Below are 19,474 nucleotides of genomic sequence, written 5' to 3' on the forward strand. Positions count from 1 at the left end.
AAAAAAAACCGTCACGCCATAGCTAAAAATAAAAAGACAAACAGATAAATAATAGTACAGAAGACACAACATAGAAAACTAAAGACAAAGCAACACGAACCCAACAAAAAACTTGGGGTGATCTCAGGTATTCCGGAAGGGTAAGCAGATCCTTCAAGTGTTAATAGGCTAGCGTTATAGTAGATGAACTACTTGCAATCGTGATCACTCTATATATTGACACAAAACACAGCATTATAATGATAAACAATTATAAAATTTATTGGTGATCTTAATAATTTGATTTTCAATTGATGAATCAGTAATTACAATCACGAAGCTTTGCTAGAAATAATCACGGTAAATCAATTCTTCATAAAAGAAAGTGAGTATAAACATGTTTGATGATATGTAGTAGCTAAGGCCAACCATAATACCATATCTAAAAATACCATTGAAATTTCAGAATTTCTCATCAGGTATGATTGATGAAATTTTCAACGAATTATAGAACTTCATATAGTACATATGTACAGACAAATCTGGGTATTTCTTACCCGGATAATTCAGTTGTTATATTCCTCTGATCTACGGTGGCTTTATTCAAGCCCGGAGAACTAATAAATAAAAATGAGAGTATCAATCACAATCCTGAATTCTTGACAGTTTTTTTTATTCAAATTAAGCGTTCAGGCCCTCGAGTGATGGAGTGTCCATCATAGGCAGGGATATATAATATGCATTTCGCTCTTCTGCGAAGTCTGTACGTTTCGTTTAGATCACAGAACACTTAAAGTCACTCAATTTGTTCTTGACCTTAATGTCAGAACCAGTGGTGAAGCCTCTATCTCTTGATTAGATAATTCATTTTCAATGGTATATTTAAACACGATGTGTAAAATCTATAACTATGCACAAAAAGCATATTTATTAATTACATAATATAGTCCGTGAAACAACCACTCAATTAACGACCTAGACCTTGACAAGAACATGCAGTTGGTGGACAATTTCCTTTTTGGCATTCTACTGTACACCATTGGTCAAGAGCCACAACTCCTGCCCAATAATTTATAGCCTTGCAAGTTATTGTACCGGGCCTTGCAGTTATAACCGGCCTCACAGTTTGTATTGGTCTTGCAGTTTGAACTGGTCTTGCGGTTTGAACCGGCCTTGCGGTTTGAACCGGTCTTGCGGTTTGATACGGTCTTGCGGTTGTAAACGGTCTTGCGGTTTGAACCGGTCTCGCAGTTTGTACAGGTGCATTTGTTACAAATGGTTTAAATGTTTGTATCGGACGGAATGTGATGCTTGGTTGTTGAGTGACGTGAGTCTGTCCGTTGCCGGTGATTGCAATGTCAGCACATCCGTAAAACTCTTCTTGAGAACCACATCCTATACACCCTCGTCCGTCGGGATCTACACCATAGTTGTTCCCTACAAAATACAATAAAAAATTTCCGAATCTAATGCATTATGGGTTATATTCTCAAAAGTGTACATCAAAGCTTCTTGGTTTGTTTAAAACTCATAAACAATGGAAATTCAACCAATGAACTTGAAGTGATGCTATTTTATTTTGGGGTACGAACAATTATACAAACAGTCTTTTAGATTCTGTAACGGCCATCTAAGTCAATCTTGCAAAGTAAACTGACGAACGCGAATTCGGGAAAACTAAACCACTCAAAAGAGTCGTTTTTAAGATTGGTTGCGCCTGGTCATCTATGGACCACCATGAAAAAGGTATGTAGCCATGGTCAGTTAATGTGCCTATAAGAATACCGGAAGTGAATGTGTTACAAATGGAACCAATCAAGACAAAGTAAAATCAAGGCAAAAACTAGTTCATCATATCTACCTTACTAATATCTGACTACTGCATTCTGGGTAACTTCATCGTTTATACCACAATTGTCTGGGACATTGTAAGCTAATCACAGTGTTTTGGTGAACGCTTTTGAAAATATTACCCAGAATGCATAATTTCGGAAATGACGATTTCAGTCTATATAAATGTGGGGAAAGAAGAGAAAGTAAAGTTTGCATGTTTCCTCGGTAAACCATAGATGCATGATTTTTTAATTTGTTGCCATTGGCTTTGAACTAGCTGTCTAGCTTCTGGTACTCTCAGATATGTATCTAGTGATTTTTTCTGTTGAGGTGTACAGGTACCCGTTCACGTCCACTGTGTTTTTGTTTGATGTGTTTCAATTACAAACATCTGCTGATTTAACCTCTTTTTCAACTGGTGTGTATAGCCTGTTCTTATAATGTACTGTTATACCACTGTCCCAGGTTAAGAATGGGTTGACGTCTTCAGACAAGTTTATTAACCTCGCAATATTCTGTATATATGTGCCTGTCCCAAGTCCGTATACTGTAGTAGTTGTCGTTTGTTGCTGTGGTGCAAATTCATTTTTTTGAACATCAATAGACAAATCAAGCTGTTAGTTTTCTTGTTTGAATTGTTTTGCATTTTTCCTATCGAGGCCTTTTATGATTGTATCAAATTTGCTTATTGTTGAAGGCTGTACAATGACATAAAGTTGTTAATATCTGTGTCATTTGGTCTCTTGAGGAGAGTGGTCTGATTTGCAATCATACCACATCTTGCATTTTATCTTAACTTCCTATTGGCTGTTTCAGAATCTAAAGCATCATGGGTAATTTTATTGTTCGTGCCCCAAAATTAAAATAACGTTACGTCATTGGTTGAATTTCCATTGTTTAGGACATTTTAAACCAATCACAACGCTTTGGTGTATGCTTTTGAAAATATTACCCAGAATTCATCAGATTCTGAAACGGCCAATTGGCACAGCGCCTCAGGTATAATGTCCCAGACTTTTTGCATACCTGCTTAACTTGTAAAAGTACAGATGAAAGGTCATTATCTGATAGTAGACTGACATAATAAAATTGTAATCTTTGCCACATGTTACTTTCTCAAGGAAGTTCGCTACTCAGTTTCAAAATAACAAGCTTTTCAAAATACTGGTGTATATTGACAGAGGATCCGATTAATAAAGAAACCCAAGGAGCCGAAAAAAATATAGCTCAATGTGCTTGTTTTTGAGATATTAGCCAATGGAAATTTTGGCGGGAAACTGTTCTCTCTTGATTTTTATTTATAACAGCTTATTATTGACAAGTTGAAGTTCTCAAAAACTATTAAAAATAACAAAGATTTTATAAGACTTAAGATGGCTTATAATTATCCATGTTACAGATTTATATAAAAAAAAATGTGGGTCGATGTCTTTGTTCACAACAATTTTTTTTAAGGAATGCAAATGGATAAAACCAGAGGATTCCGAAAATCTGAAATTCCAAAACATGACAAGCGAACATCCTTAATGTTGTTTTCCAGCACTTGATGATAATGGTTCCTCTTCGCCTTGTTATCAAGATAAGAGAGGATGTGTTTATTGATAATTGATTGTTATGGTGTTCTATTTAGATACGTGACAATAACCACATTAGACAACCTCTCGGTCAATTCATTAAAATATGTTTTAAGAACGACCGCTGAAAAGTGTAAAATTGCAGTCTGGTCTGTAATCAAATAAATAAATAAGTGAACTTTTAAACAGTATTTTAAACGTCTTGTAATATTATATGCAATTAGGAGATAACTGTTTGGTTTTTTTTTTTTTTTTGTTATTTTAAGCTCCGAGGGCAATAATTGGTGATTTGATGGTCGCAAATACCCGTTTACTGTTTCCGCTAACGCGTCGCCAGTCAGCTTAATTTGCGACCATCAAATCCCAAATTGATGCCGTATAAGCTTAAAGTACAATACAGTTATCTCCATTCTAATGAAACTGACAGAAAACAACCGTTAAAACATGTATTTAAAATCTGTCAAACGCCGTCTGCGTTCCATACTATCAATAATATTGTCAATTGATGCCATGTAAATAATTGACGTTATCCAATCCAAATGAACGTTACAAAAGTTGTTTCATTAGAATATATGGTTTATGTGACGTTATCCAATCAAAGTGAACGTTACAAACGCTGTTTCATTATAATCTATGATATACCTGCGTGCCATCTCCACTGTAAGACACATTGTGAACATTGAAGTCCGTCAGGAAGTTCAACTTGGAAACGTTTTGTTCCAACTCCAGGAGTGTTAATATATCTGTAAAACATGAAAAAATATTGTTTTATTCAAGTTTGGAATACGTTATGCAAATTCATTGCATTTATCCACACTCGAGACGTCCTAAGTTGAAATGTGTGTGCATATATTAAAATACGTCAAAAAAGTAAAAAGATACAACTATAAAAATAAAAAAAGAAGATGTATATGTATGATTGCCAATGAGACAACTCTCCACAAGAGACCAAAACGACACAAAATTAACAACTATAGGTCTGTAAAACATGAAAAACAATATTGTTTTATTGTGGATTCATTAATGATTATTATTCGTTGGATACCAAATTTCGTGGATTTCGTGGATAAAGGTGAACCACGAAATTAAATGTTCAAAACATGACACATTTTCTATAGGCTTATATGCAAACATCGTCAAAACCACGTAATTCAATATCCACGAACATGTAAGTGTTCCTTAATCCGTGAAAATTTTCACCCACGAAAATAAATGAATTCAGTTTTTAAGTTTTGGAATTAAGTAATGCGAATTCATTGTATCTATCCACACTCGAGTTGTCCTAGGTTAAAATAGGTGTGCAAATATTAAAATACATGCGGCAAAAATAAAAAGAGACAATTAGATAATTTCACTGAGACTTTGAGATGTTCCCTTACCGTGTAGTCACAATTGAGATATTACCTTACTGTGCTCCAGATTAATTAACAATCTTAATCAAACGTTGAGACGCTATCTTACTGCGTCTCATATTTAATCACATTCTTAATATAAATGAACCCTTACCGTGTTCCATATGTAATCACAGTCATCTGAATGAAATTTTGAAATGTTCCCTTACCGTGTTAAGAATGAAGTCACAATCTTAATCTGAATGAAACTTTGAGATGTTCCCTTACTGTTTTCCAAATCTTGAAACAATCTTACTCGAAATGAATCTTTCAGATGTTCCCTTACCGTGTTCCAACTTCCACATGTATTCACAATCCTAATCTGAATGAAACTTTGAGATGTTACTTTATTATGTTACAGATCTTGTAACGATCTCAATCTGAAAGAAACTTCGAGATGTTCCCTTACCGTGTTCCACGTGTGTTCACAATCTTAATCTGAATGAAACTTTTAGATGACCTTACTGTTGTTACTGTGTTCAAGATCTTGTAACAATCTTAATCGGAATGAAACGTTGAGATGTTTCCTTACCGTGTTCCAGACCCAACAACGTTCAGTAGGTGACTATCTAGGCATGCATGAGTGATAGCTTTGGCAGGATTGTTGTTTGGACAGAGTTTCATTTCAAACCATCCTCTATGATCAGCGGTTATCTGTATTGACACGTCTATGACCTGCCCTGTTTTATAAGTTTTGCCTATGGTACCAGTGGCGAACCGCCCGCCAGCTTCGTTGTCCTTCGGCCCTTGGTTTGGATCGCCACATACGCCACATTTACCATTTTGAAATAAATATTGATTCTAGAAAAAAGGAAATTATAAGTATGTTCTTAATTCGTTCGGAGAAAAGAAGACGGGATTGTATAAGTCTGTTTGAAGGTTTGGTTGAATTTTGAGGTGAATGCCGACATTTCTGTGCTTTGTATAGAATATTACCATAAAATATTGGATGTGAAATAACTGAACGTATAAGATGTCTGTATATTGTTGTATATTTAGGAATGATGTCCTTGTACCGTATATTTATTTTAATAATTCGTGATATTGAAAAGCGCCTAATGAATAACCTTCCAGTAGTACAAAAATGTCTTTCGTTACACGAGCGAATGGAGTTGGGATATATAAACACCTCAGTATAGTGACATCTCATTTTATATTCCTTCAGAAGCTTCTGTATTTCATTCTTTTCAAGAAGTTGATGAATGAAAAGAAGTTAGCATTAACTAAATTTGAGAATGGAAATAGGGAATGTGTCAAAGAGACAACAACCTGACCAAAGAACAGAAAACAGCCGAAGGCCATCACTAGGTCTTCAATACATCTAACTAAGTTTCAAGTTAATTAGACTACAACTTCACCAAAAACTCTTTAACCTGAAGCGGAACACACGAACGGACGGACTGACGGACGAACGGACGGGACGAACGGACGCAAAGACGGACGAACAAACGACGAACGGGACGGACGAACGGACGGACGCAAAGATCAGAAAACTTATTCTTTATGCTTATAAATGGGACATAAAAAACTACCCAAGAATATATCATTATTTATAAGTAAACGTTCTTAATATATAGTAGGTATGTTAACGTTTCACTGAGGTTCATTTAGGCAGTTCGTGTTGGCGGGAAGTGTAACATATACTAACCATAAAGGGAAATAGTTGAAAACATTTAAACGCTGTCAATCAACAGAACAAGTGAAAAACAACTGTCTTATTCTTAACTTGATACAACAGGCATTTTTCGAAAGAAAAATGTGAATCTCCATCTCGTTTTAAACGTTTTTTTAACAGAAAAAGAATTTCACATTTACAGAAATGTTATAACTCATTAATGTTTTCTTTTAACACGCACTGCAAAGAAGGTGTTCGAATTAAGAATCATCACATAGCTCCAAATGTGTACAACTCAAACCTGCATCACTTGCTCTTTATGAAGAATGCATTCTTAATACATTTCCTCAGAGACAATATCAAACGCTCTAAATTCTTTCTTTTTTTTAAGTTTATCTGATGAAATAAAATTTGTTTGGATTCTTTCATCTGAAGATTTGTTTTTCACTTCAATCTTATTTAAATTATACGCACTCCCTTTTTTGGAGAACGAAAGAAATACTTGGAAAGTACCATAATCAATGTACAATGTTTGTAGTTCGAAAAGAAAATACAATAAAATCGATCAGGAGTTGTCTCCCATAGACCTTGTACTATAGAATATGTAATATTCCTCCAAGTGACTTGACTGAATGTGGTTTATAATTATTTTACTTTGTTTAAATATGTATTCGTGAATTTTTTCAATGTACCTTAATCATTATAATTATTTGTCTGTGCTTTATTTTGTAGTTCATTTCATAGCTTAAATTTTGGGCAACATGCTTGGTTAATTATCTGGTATCTTGTATTACCATAAATTTATAATAGAAAATAAATCCCTACGTATAGTTTAAGCTACAAATAGTGCAGTCAAATCTCTGACACGGACAAGTCAAAATTGTACATTTGTTCCAAAGATCATAGATAATGAATCTTTTCAAACAAGCGTTAAAAAAAAACAAATTTAAAAACAACAGAATATCAATAAAAACTCGATGCAATTTCCCATCTTGGGCAATAAGATCCACCTGGCTGAAGTGGATTAAAAAAGTATTCACATTAGGGAGCAATCAATTAACTTCTAGGTGGGTATGGTTTTGGTTTATGTCTGAGTCCGATTTTTTTTTTTAAAGTTTTTCAGCGATCGATCAAATCACTTTTTTTTCTACAAAAATAAACGATATAATTATGGAAGAAATTTGGATTCTTTCACTGGTCATTGTTCTACATTAAAGACATGTGTGAATAAATAGACATTGTTCTTATTTATGACCACGGTCATCTGTATGTTAATAGGGCTTTCAAAAGGAAAAGCACTGATGGATTGTCCTAGAGGCACATTTTATTAGAATAATAATGGTCTATAAGCAGTTTCATTTATTTCATGTTTGAAGCGGTGCAAATTTTTAATTCAATTTGACTTTTACCAAAAAATGCATTGTAGCAAAGGGGAAGAATAATTGTGGTATAAGGTCAGAAACACGAAAAATAATTGCATTTAACAGAAAGGAAACACATAACGGACTTCTGATACCTTATATGAAATTCTCCAGTCATACTATCTTTTAAAAAAATCATCCTATAACACTTTACAAGCTGTGTATGCCCGCGAAATTCGCGGGTGTGTTCTAGTGTACCTTTATACGATAAAGACATCATAGAAAACTGAATACAAATTTTAGGTAGTTACTGTTTGGTGCAATGACCATCTCGATTGCTTTATACCTGATGACTTTGATATTCGTATAAAAATATTCATGGCATTCCGAAAATAAATCAAAACAATATTTCAAACTAAAATTATAACATGTATATGGAGATTCTTAAGAACTTTAAGAAGTTGGCGCCTGTTAAAACGTTTAGACCCACTGCATTTGTATGCACCTGTCCTAAGTCAGGAACCTGTTGTTCAGTGGTTGTCGTTTGTTTTGTGGTTCTTATTAATTGATTCTCGTTTCTCATTTTTATATAGACCGTTGATTTTCCTCTTTGAATTGTTTCATATGAGTCATGTTGCGCCCTTTATAGCTTGATGTTTTGAGTGATAAATGCTGTACTTTGACCTATAATTGTTGATTTTTTTATACACTGTGACATGGATGGAGGGTTGTCTCATTGGCACTCATACCACACACCTCTTTTTTATATTCAATCCTTAATAGTTTTGTTATGTTTTAAAATTGAAATGTAAATACAATGGAGTGTATAAAACTCAGATGACGACACGCATTCAACAAAGACAATAAAATTGAGAATGGACATGGGTTATGTGTCAAAGAGACAACAACCCTACCAAAGAACAGACAGCAGCGGAAGGCCGCCAATGGGTCTTCAATTCAACCTAAGGGCATCCGATACAGTTTCAAGGGAGTTAACTCTTGGCGCGACGTTAAGCGTTTGCATTCCCGAATAACGTCACTTTTTTGCGGGACGTAATGCGTGTAATTTTCCGTAATAAGAAACGTAATGTGGAATTTCGATGCTCCAATTTCTGTTTCTCCCGCATGCTAACTTCTTCGCCATTAATATTAGTGCATTTGATTCTAACAGGATAACAGTCTAATAACATCATAAGAAATAAAACAAATTACTGTTTCTTTGAGATCTTCAACAAAATAATGTAAAGTGAACAATCTCAAGACGACTGACCCTTTTGGTGTAAGTAATATCATGCATGTCAATTATCATTTTTATTATCATTCATCATCCATGACATTGTATTGCAGCACAGGAAACCAATGATATTTTAAAACCAATTCCGAAAACGGAGGTACACGCCGCTAATATAAAAGAACAAAGTTCTTATTTCCTCAACGTTGCACGTATTTTATCTAACAAAAGGCAATAGCCAACAATATGTTTATACGCCCGTAATTTTTTTTACGGGACGTATTATGGTATACAAATGTCCGTCGTAAACATGGAACAGCATATTATTCAAATTTCATTAAACTGAACATGGTTGTTTTTTCAGTCTGTTTAATTTTTTGTGAACTTTTTGAGTTACAGGACTTTGTAACTAAAACAGTTTTTTTTTCACAGTTCGCGCTGTAACTCAAAAACGATTTATGACTATTGCTGAAAAATTTACACACTTCTTAGTTATATTAAATCTGAAGATCTGTATATACTTTTTGAGGATGATTCAAAATTTGATTTTAGAGTTATTGAGTTTATGACAAAAAGAGTGGGTTTTCACATGTTGCGCCGTATCTCAGAAACTGTTTATAATTATTGCATAAAACTTCACATACTTTTAGTTAAATTATTCTTAAGATCTGTATACTTTTTCGTGATGATTCCTTAATTCATTTTTGAGTTCTTGAATTTTTATTGAGCTTCAATTTGGGGATCATATAAAACATGTTGTGATATACAAACTTACTATTGAGCAAGAATAATGAATGAGTCAAGATATACTTAGCATGACTTGCTGTACAACCCCCGTGTTATTTTAAAAACATGTATAATGTTTTTTAATAACACGACGGGCGTATCATGCGCTCGTAGCGCAGCTGTTTATTTTGTTCTTTCTATTTTTTGTAAATATATTAAGAGAAATGACGGGATGACAGCAAATACAATGCAATTTCCAATATAATCAATGTTTCCAAATGGCATAACTCTTTTAAAGAATAGTTGATATGCACTGATTTTCGAACGTGTCCATACGATATCAGTTTTATAAAAAGTTGGCAAGAATTGTTCACTTGAAAAATGTAATTAACCAGAAGTACCGGAAGGACAGACAGAGGAATGGACGTGCAATATTTTATGTACGCGCTATGGTGAAAAAAATATAAAAGTTATTTACCAATAAAATTACGATATGAGAGAAGTTATAGTTTCATTGTTTGCATGGACAAGACTGTCACAAGAGCATTCTTTAGGAAATTGAAGATTCTCCTTTATAAGAGTTTGCTTTTGTTTTCTGAACACATAAAACAGAAGATGTAGTTTAATTGCCAATGAGACAACTCTCAACAAGAGACAAACATGACACAGATATTAACAACTATAGGGCACCGAACGGTCTTCAACAATGAGCGAAGCCCATACTGCATATTCAGCTATAAAAGGTTACGAAATGACAATGTAAAACAATTCAAACGAAAAAAGTAACGGCCTAATGTATGTGCTGCAATTTATGTACAAAAAAAGAAGTTCCGTTTGCAGGGTAATGCTGAGTTCACACGTAATTCGAATTAGTTTAATTCGCATTCGAAATGTTTCACGTCCTAACGTAAATTCTAATTCGAAATGCAATGCGCGTTAAATTTGATTTACTGTCCAAACGACGTGAACTTTTAATTCGTATCAACAAAAACGGATTTCTCAGTGATTAAAACGTGAATAAAGGATTTTAAGGAATATTTGTAATGAAACAGCAGCCCACCAAACAAAACAAAACAAATCTAGAGGTCAACATACGGTATGAAATAATACGAGTGTGTACAGTAAATGTACCTGTATGTCAAGTTCTAAATTGCCGAGTCTTTAATTTTAAAAGCCGTAAAAATTATCAACATTCTGTTATAACTTTTCTTGAGATGTTTCTCCCTTAGACCACAAACAGAGAGAGGTATTTGTTATTCACATGATTTTATTTCCGGAAACAATATAACCAATTTATAGATAGTTACGGAAGCGTATTAGCGCCACACATTTTATTTTTTTTATTTTTCTTCCTATGTTTTGCGTCATAACGCAAACCTTTGCGTTATAACGCAAACCTTTGCGTTGCGTTATAACGCAAACCTTTGCGTTGCGTTATAACGCAAACCTTTTGCGTTAAAACGCAAACCTTTGCGTTATAACGCAAACCTTTGCGTTGTAACGCAAACCTTTGCGTTACAACGCAAACCTTTGCGATATAACGCAAACCTTTGCGTTATAACGCAAACCTTTGCGTTATAACGCAAACCTTTGCGATATAACGCAAACCTTTGCGTTACAACGCAAACATTTGCGTTATATAACGCAAACCTTTTGCGTTATAACGCAAACCTTTGCGTTATAACGCAAACATCTTTATTTCAATTATTCATTAACTTTTGTATATATGTCCGTCTGTCATTCATTTCGGATGTGATTTACTAGTAGATAAAAAAAAGAAACATACATACAAGGCCAAATCATTATAATAAATATGCATAGGAATAATGGAATAATTGAAGTGCAATTATACATAAATTAAGACTGATTTGTGCATCAGAAAAGTATATAATTTAACAAGAAAATAGATATAGTATATAGTCATATTAAAATTGAAAGATCAAAAATAATGTCATACAATTGTGAAACCTCCAAGTCAAATAGACAAAATGATCTTTCTGCTTTAAAATGAATTATTAATAAGGAAACATTTTTTTTAAATCTCAGAATATGATCAAGATTCTTTGATAGAAAGTCATTGAATTTTCATTTCAATATAATGAAGTATTTTTAAGATGCTTGGGTAGCAATTTGAATAGAGAGAACATAATTTTATTAATAAAACATCTTCATTCTATACATTTATTGCCAAAGGGTAGCTTGTTTGAATGTAACCTACTTTACACAGTTCTCAAACGAGAGCTTACTTTGGAAGTATATTTATATTCGATTATAGCTATATTAGCAGGGTTGATTTTTTTCTTAGGTATAACCTCAATTTACTCAATTTTCTTTGTAATATATATACTAGTAGTAACTTGGATATCGTTTTTGGGGACCTTTATAGTTTGTTGTTTAGTGTGAGCCAATGCTCCGTGTTGAAAACCGTAATTCGGCCTATGATGGTTTACTTTTACGAATAGTGACTTAGATGGATAGTTTTCTTATTGGCACTCATACCACATCTTCTTATATTATTATGCTCATTATTAGTCATTGATATGATCTAATTATTCAAGGAGTTTACTTTGCAATTACTACAAAGGTGATAAATTTTATTATATCCAGCCTCCTCCATTAATAACTACTGTTTCCTTTGAATCTTAAATAAGAAATAAGATAAAACAAATGTTTGCGTTATATCGCAAAGGTTTGCGTTACAACGCAAAGGTTTGCGTTATATCGCAAAGGTTTGCGTTATATCGCAAAGGTTTGCGTTATATCGCAAAGGTTTGCGTTATAACGCAAAAGGTTTGCGTTACAACGCAAAGGTTTGCGTTATAACGCAAAGGTTTGCGTTATATCGCAAAGGTTTGCGTTATAACGCAAAGGTTTGCGTTATAACGCAAACATAGGAAGAAAAATAAAAAAAAAAATGTGTGGCGCTAATACGCTTCCGTAGATAGTACTTTACAAGCAATATAAATTTTATAAATCTGAAAATTGTCGCCAGTAATTTGCAGAGATAACGTCGAAATTGTCTGCCAGTGACGTCGTGCACTTTAGCGCTAACGTTGAGGTTACAAAAGGGGGGACGCAATTTTTAGGATAAATCGCGTTTATCAAGGAATCAAGCACGGTGACCTATATTTTTTATTTGAGATTTGAAAGCATGACAAAATGCAGTTTATGCAGAAAAATGATAAAAATGACATTTTCAGAAACAGTTTATTTCCATTTTTTTAGGTTTAAAAAAATACCACTTTGAGCATCTGGTCCGCAATGTCAAGCAAGGTTTGAATAATTGTATAGTTATTCGTGTAGTGATTTCTTTTTTTCCTTTTTGTCACTTATCACAGCTTCAGATTGAACCCGATCTTAATAATTTACGACGAAAAATATCTGCTCCAAAAATTTTATAACATTGCCTAATTGTTTTACAAAATTGCACAAATCCCCAATTTTCAGCCTCAATTTTTTCGAAAACAAGCACGGTGACCTATGTTTTATTTTGTGTTTTATTTTACAACTCGCCAAGGCCTACAACATATTACAAAATTATAAAAATGACATTTTATCGAGAAACTGTATCGGATGTTCAGCGATAATGGACGTCATACTAAACTCCGTAATATACAAAAGAAACTAAAATTAAAAAATCATACAAGACTAACAAAAACCAGAGGCTTCTGACTTGGGACAGGCGTAAAAATGCCCTCGAAATCACAGAAGAATGACTTCTATTCTGATACCGGACCCAAACTGCTTTTAAACTGAGTTTTACTGATGATGATGGAAGTTATAAAAAACCATGAATGGCTATACACCCCTTGCATGGTCGATTTTACTGTGCGTATTGTCGTGTGATTGTTACCGACATTGGTAAGAGCTAGGTATATGACGGGAAGGGTTTTTTTTGCTTGTCCCATGTCAGTAACCTCTGACCTTTCTTAGTCTTTTTTTTTTGGGGGGGGGGGGTTTAGAGTGACGTCAATTTTCACTGAACTAGTAAAAATGTTTGTTGAGAAGCAAGATGAACTCTACCTCCTGGTGCGGAGTTTTCTCGCTGTGTTGAAGACACATTGGTGGCCATTCTTAGTTTTATTACCTGCGGACAAATGTAACTCTGCAAACCACGAGATCAGGTTACTACAAGTATACAGTATATTTAGTGTGTTGATCTTTGTTTGAAAAATTCCCAATGCCATACTCATATAAAAAAGAAGACGTGGTATAATTGCCAATGAGACAACCCTCCACAAGAGACCAAAATGAGATAGAAATTAACAACCTTCGATCAACGGTAGGTCTTCAACAATGAGCAACGCCCGTACTGCATAGTCAGCTATAAATAACCCCGATATGACAAAATGTAAATCAATTCAAAAGAGAAACTAATGTTCTAATTTATGTACCAAAAAATTAACAAAAAACAATTATGTAACACATCAACAAACGACAACCACTCAATTACAGGCTCCTGACTTAGGACAGGCACATAACGAATGTGGCGGGGTTAAGCATTTTAGCGGAAACTCAATCCTCCCCTAACCTGGTACAGTGGTATAACATAACAACATAAAAACGAACTATAAAAAAACAGTGAAAAAGGGCTTTACTCGTCAGATGGATACAAATAGAAATACTACACAGAATGGACGTGGCCGGATCATACTGTTTGTACCCCATTGATACCTGCTATTTAAAGCAAATACACGTATCTACTTTAATTAAATTAGTTTAAATTTTCAGTTTTCCATCTATTTCCAAATCACAGCGTATTGCTTTTTAGTAAAATCTTGGCAATGAAGGGTAAAAAAAAATCCCCATCATTGCCAAGATTTTATAAATGTAAGAGTCCCCGAAAAGTAAAAACGATATTCATAATAAACAAACATATCGAAAACAGCATCAAGGTAAGCTACAATTTTCCAAAAGCTAGAAAAGCAAGGAAAGCAAAACAATAGGCAGCAAACAGCAAAAATAACGAGAGAAAATTACATATTGAGCAACACAATCATACCAAAAGATTGGGATATTAAACTTAATTACCAAGGATGAATAAGGGGCCCTATAAAAATTGTGTTTTGTTCCTTGACATTTGTGTACTATTTTACACGTTTGGGTCTGAACATTTGAAAACATGTTTAGGTTGCCAATGTGTTAAGGGTCGTGTTTAGATTAGAAATTAATGTTTTAATTCAAAACACGTTCAAAAGTGTTTAAATTCGAGACATGTGTACATTTAAAGTCCTTACACCCTTGGCTCCGTGTTGAATACCGTACCTTGACCTATAATGGTTTACTTTTATTAACTTGTGACTTGTATGGAGAGTTGTCTCATTTGGCACTCATACGACACCTTCCTGTATCTATTTACAGAAAATGTGTTTAGATAGTCTTCTGACTGGCTGGCGGTGTTTTGTCTATCAGCTCCCAGACATTTTTTTCAAGTGACCGTGACGTCGTCAACGTTTTTTCATGATTTACTCCGGTTTATTTTAAAATGGAATTTGGAATTAAATTATAAGGAAAAAACATGTGGTGTACACTTTAAATTAACCAGCTACGCGGGTTATTCAGTGTGCACCACATTTTTATGTTATTTCTTCATAGACAGCAAAATATTTCATTCCGGAAATAAACGAAGAGAAGAGCACAGTATTGTGGCTACGACAAATATGGCAACATATTCTCAGATCTGTGTCTATTGTGTTGTTGTCAGTGATGTTTATGCTTTGTAATAATCTGATAGGTTAAGAATTTTTCAGTTGATTTTTGACAGTTGTTCTTGTGTTGTTAAACATCTGTCCTGGGTTAGGGGTTGTTTGGCGTCCGAAACTGGTTTAACCCCGCCACATTTTCTTTGTATCTGATCCAAGGACTCTGAAATTGGGTGGTTGTCGTTTGTTGCTGCATGTACATGTAGCCTACTGTAAACCAACTTTTTTCGCGATATTCGCGAGTAGAACATAACGCAAATATAAATCGTCGCGAATATGTAAAACTTGGATCTATCCTTATGTAATTAAATATCGCCGCGAAGTGGGCTTAGAGGGTTAAACGTGAAATAAAGTATCCGCGACAATAAGTTGGTCCACAGTTTTTGATTTTACAGTTTGTTCTGCCTTTGACCTGTTGCACCAATGTCCCATGTTAGGGTAGAGTCGTCCGCTATCATGTTTTACCACGCCATATCCAGTATGGTAATATTTGTTTTATTGTTTAGTACATTAATCGGGGCCGCTAGTTTTTTCGTTTGAGTTGTTTTACATTTGGTCATTTCGATACTATTGTATAGCTGACTATGTGGTATTGGTTTTGCTCATTGTTGAAGGCCAAACGTCGACCTAAAGTTGCTTACTTCTATGTCATTTGGTCACTGCTGGAGAAATGTCGCATTGGCATCCATACCACACATTCTTATTAATATATACATATATGCCGTAACGATTAACCAAATCGCGGGGCGATCAAAAACGAGAGGACTTCAACTTTACCATTGATGACTCTTAGTTCAATGACTTTTTTCATGAAAATCGTGATGAAGTCATGTCATTCGTCACAACTCGGCCGTCTCCGTACCTCTAGCAGAGTAGCGGATTCAACCGAAGATTGGCGATTGGAAGTCAGATCTGGAATATTGTACCGAGAGGGTGAAATTAAGTTCATATGCAGTTGCTAGCATTCAATTTAATGAAATCTTATCTAATTGTCATACAAGTGTGAGGTTTAGCTAGCTATATATAACACTAGGTTTAGACAACCATATGCAGTTGCTTGCATTCAATTTAAAGTAATTTTATGTGATCGTCATACAAGTGTGAGGTTAAGCTAGCTATTACACCAGGGCGTTTAATCCACTATATGCAGTTGCTGGCATTCAATTTATTGAAATGTTATGTGATCGTCATATAAGTGTGAGGTTCAGCTAGCTATAACACAAGTTTTAATCCACCAATTTCTACATAAGAATTCAGGAATATGACAGTTGCTATCTATTCGTTTGATGTGTTTGAGCTTTTCATTTTGCCATTTGATATAATAAGGGACGTTCCGTTTTTAATTTTAGCTTGTTGTTCGGTATTTTTGTTACTTTACTTTTGATGAAAAAATAAAAATGATGGTTTTTAGCCTAAATATTTCATTAAGAACATTTTTAAGAGTTGCAGTGATATAAAGAATAACCATACATTGTTTCGAAATATAAAAATTATTTGTACTCGGCTCGAAACAGGTAGAAATGCTCGGCACAGCCTTGTTCAAATAACATTTATATTTTGAGACAAAGTATGGTTGTTCTATATTTATTTTAGAATAAGATAGTTGACTTCATTGCTTAGTCTATGTTTGAAGCTGTATTTTAAATATATTCAGTTTTTTGTCAACAAAGGGTGTAAAAGAATTGTGTTATGTAGAAAATATTTTAAATACGCCATAAATATTGAGGACAATCTTTTCAATTATTTATACTTTGTAGTCCCCAGAATGCAGCGGCATATTTAGGGGGCCGGGATCGGACCCCCCCCCCTTTTTGTTCTGCGAAAACAAATGGTTGATTATATAGGGAATCACTCAAGCATGACTGGAGTGAGCACTTTCTTAGGCAGTCAGTGGGTGCCACAAATTTCTGGGTCCGCTATTAAAATGTTTTGATGCGTGAGTATAACAAAAGGTAGGATTTTTCAGTATACAGATATGGATAGTAAACTGCACATTGATAGAAAAGAAAGAAGTATAAAGTAATACATGTATAGAAAGGAAATATTAAAGAAAATTAACAAAAAAAATGATTAACAAATTTTTTATCTCCTAACCATATCCCTGTGGTTCTGAATAAAGTCGTTCATTTCTGATTTCTTAAAATTATCAAATTGTTATCATCATTCTTCATTCTTTATATTCTAACACTCTATTTCTGCGAAACCGAGCCCCCCGTGGTTCTTAGTCTTTTATTTCTGATTCAATAAAATTTTGTTTTACTATCCTGCATTCTCTCTATGTATATATTATTTATATCCTAACACTCTAACACTCTCCTGACTTTAGACAGGCACATACATACAAAATATGACGATGTTAGCGAGATTCCAACCCTCCCCTAACCTGGGAAAGTGGTGTCACAGTACAACCCATCAGACAATTCTCTATCCACTTTAGAGAAATAATCATATCTTCTTTTGGGATGAAAATTTAATTTACAGAGCAACTTACAACTATACAATGTAAACGTAAGAAGATGTGGTATGATAGGTAACCGTTCGGCCTTCAACAATGAGATAAAAACCACACTGTATAGTCAGCTATAAAAAAAAACAGACATAAAAAATATGAAACAATCTAATTGTTATAACTAACAGCCTAATTTATAACAAAACACTTTACCAAATAGTTATCAAAGGTATCAGGGTTATAATTTAAAACGCCAGACGCGCGAAACGTCTACATAAGACTCATCAGTGACGCTCAGATCAAAATAGTTATAAAGCCAAACAAGTACAAAGTTGAAGAGCATTGAGGACCTAAAATTTAAAAAAGTTGAGTCATATTCGGCTAATTATTCGAAAAAATCAAAGTTTTGCAACATGAAATTTATATAAAAATGATATACAATTGACAAATGAAATGCGGCCTTCAACAATGAAAAAAAACCCGTACCGTATATTCGTCTATTACAATTTCTTTGGAAATATGTATATACAAACACACTTACCATAAATCCACCGCAATTTAATTGATTATCATTATAATTTTTGGGTGTACTAAAACCAACTCTCCACATACTAGCGCGAGCAGGTGGATCCAGAAGTCTTCCATGTCCGACTACACTACTAATAAAACAACACAACAAAATTCCAGATAACATTTTGAAAGAACTGCGTTATTTTCCTTGGACTTTTAACTTTTCGTGCACATAAATTATAGTCTCGTTTGGTCACGTATAGTCTCGTTTGGCACACTAGAACTAAGATGATATAGATAAGAAAGTCTTACATTTTATATTGATAATAATTTGTATTAAGGAGATAAACGGTTCTTCACTCTACACCCAGTTCAATTATAGTGTGAAAATGCTTTTCATTTTTTTATCAGTTTAATTATACAGCTTTGGATAATGAGTATTAAGGTAACGACCATTTAACTTCAAGGGGGGTTAAAGTTTGAATTCCAAAACAAATTTCATACTTTATAGATCTAGTGTAAAATTTTAAAGAAAAAAAATTTCATTAAAAGAAAAAAAAACGTTTTCGTTCGAAAAAAAAATTCTGACAGGTGACAAAAAAACCATACCATACCCTCTCTGAATTAAAATGATTGCTCCCTAAATGAAATATTCCGTCACGTTAACAGCAAATGTACATTGATTGATACTTGGGAGAAAATACTTTATTCACTTGATTTTGGATTTGAACTAGGTTTCATTAGCTGCGTGTACTTTTGAATGCCATTTTGTGTCCTATCGTGCCAATCTTATGATCGAGTAAAATCATTTCCAACTGATTTTTACAGTCGTTCTTCTTATTTCCTTTCTGTGAAATCACACTGGCGGATCCAGAGAGGGTGGTGGTTTCGGGGGTTGGAACCGCTTGTTTTGGACGATCAATGCATTTTAATGGGGACATATGGTTGGAATCCCCCTTATTTTGCACTTGGGTTGGAAAACCCTTCCCCGACTTTAAAAAAAGGACAGGATCATTCCCTACATCAGCATTCCAGTTAAGGATTGAGATCACAAACATATTTATAATCCGCCACATTAGACAGCAACCATTTGATTTTCGTGG

At 34.1% G+C, this 19,474-nt stretch overlaps 1 protein-coding gene across 1 annotated transcript; it reads right to left on the reverse strand.

Moving 5' to 3' along the window:
- Window positions 1-875: 875 nt before the first annotated feature.
- LOC143051876 (uncharacterized) lies at window positions 876-18,661 on the reverse strand. The gene is made up of 4 exons (XM_076224867.1): window positions 18,403-18,661; window positions 5,310-5,578; window positions 4,029-4,129; window positions 876-1,416 (listed from the first exon to the last, which is right to left on the reverse strand). The coding sequence occupies exons 1-4, from the start codon at window positions 18,553-18,555 to the stop codon at window positions 947-949; spliced, it is 993 nt and encodes a 330-aa protein (XP_076080982.1). The 5' UTR covers window positions 18,556-18,661; the 3' UTR covers window positions 876-946.
- Window positions 18,662-19,474: the final 813 nt, after the last annotated feature.

This window comes from Mytilus galloprovincialis, chromosome 11 (assembly GCF_965363235.1).
Source record: "Mytilus galloprovincialis chromosome 11, xbMytGall1.hap1.1, whole genome shotgun sequence".
NCBI lineage: Eukaryota > Metazoa > Mollusca > Bivalvia > Mytilida > Mytilidae > Mytilus > Mytilus galloprovincialis.

What these genes read in the sequence shown, in the direction of transcription:
- LOC143051876 (XM_076224867.1), bottom strand. Translation starts at nt 18,555, where the DNA reads ATGTTATCTGGAATTTTGTTGTGTTGTTTTATTAGTAGTGTAGTCGGA. An exon ending in GTTGTTGGGTCTGGAACACG is followed by an intron (nt 4,130 to 5,309) that starts GTAAGGAAACAT and finishes CATGTTTTACAG; the next exon opens with ATATATTAACACTCCTGGAG. An exon ending in ACAGTGGAGATGGCACGCAG is followed by an intron (nt 1,417 to 4,028) that starts GTATATCATAGA and finishes TGTATTTTGTAG; the next exon opens with GGAACAACTATGGTGTAGAT.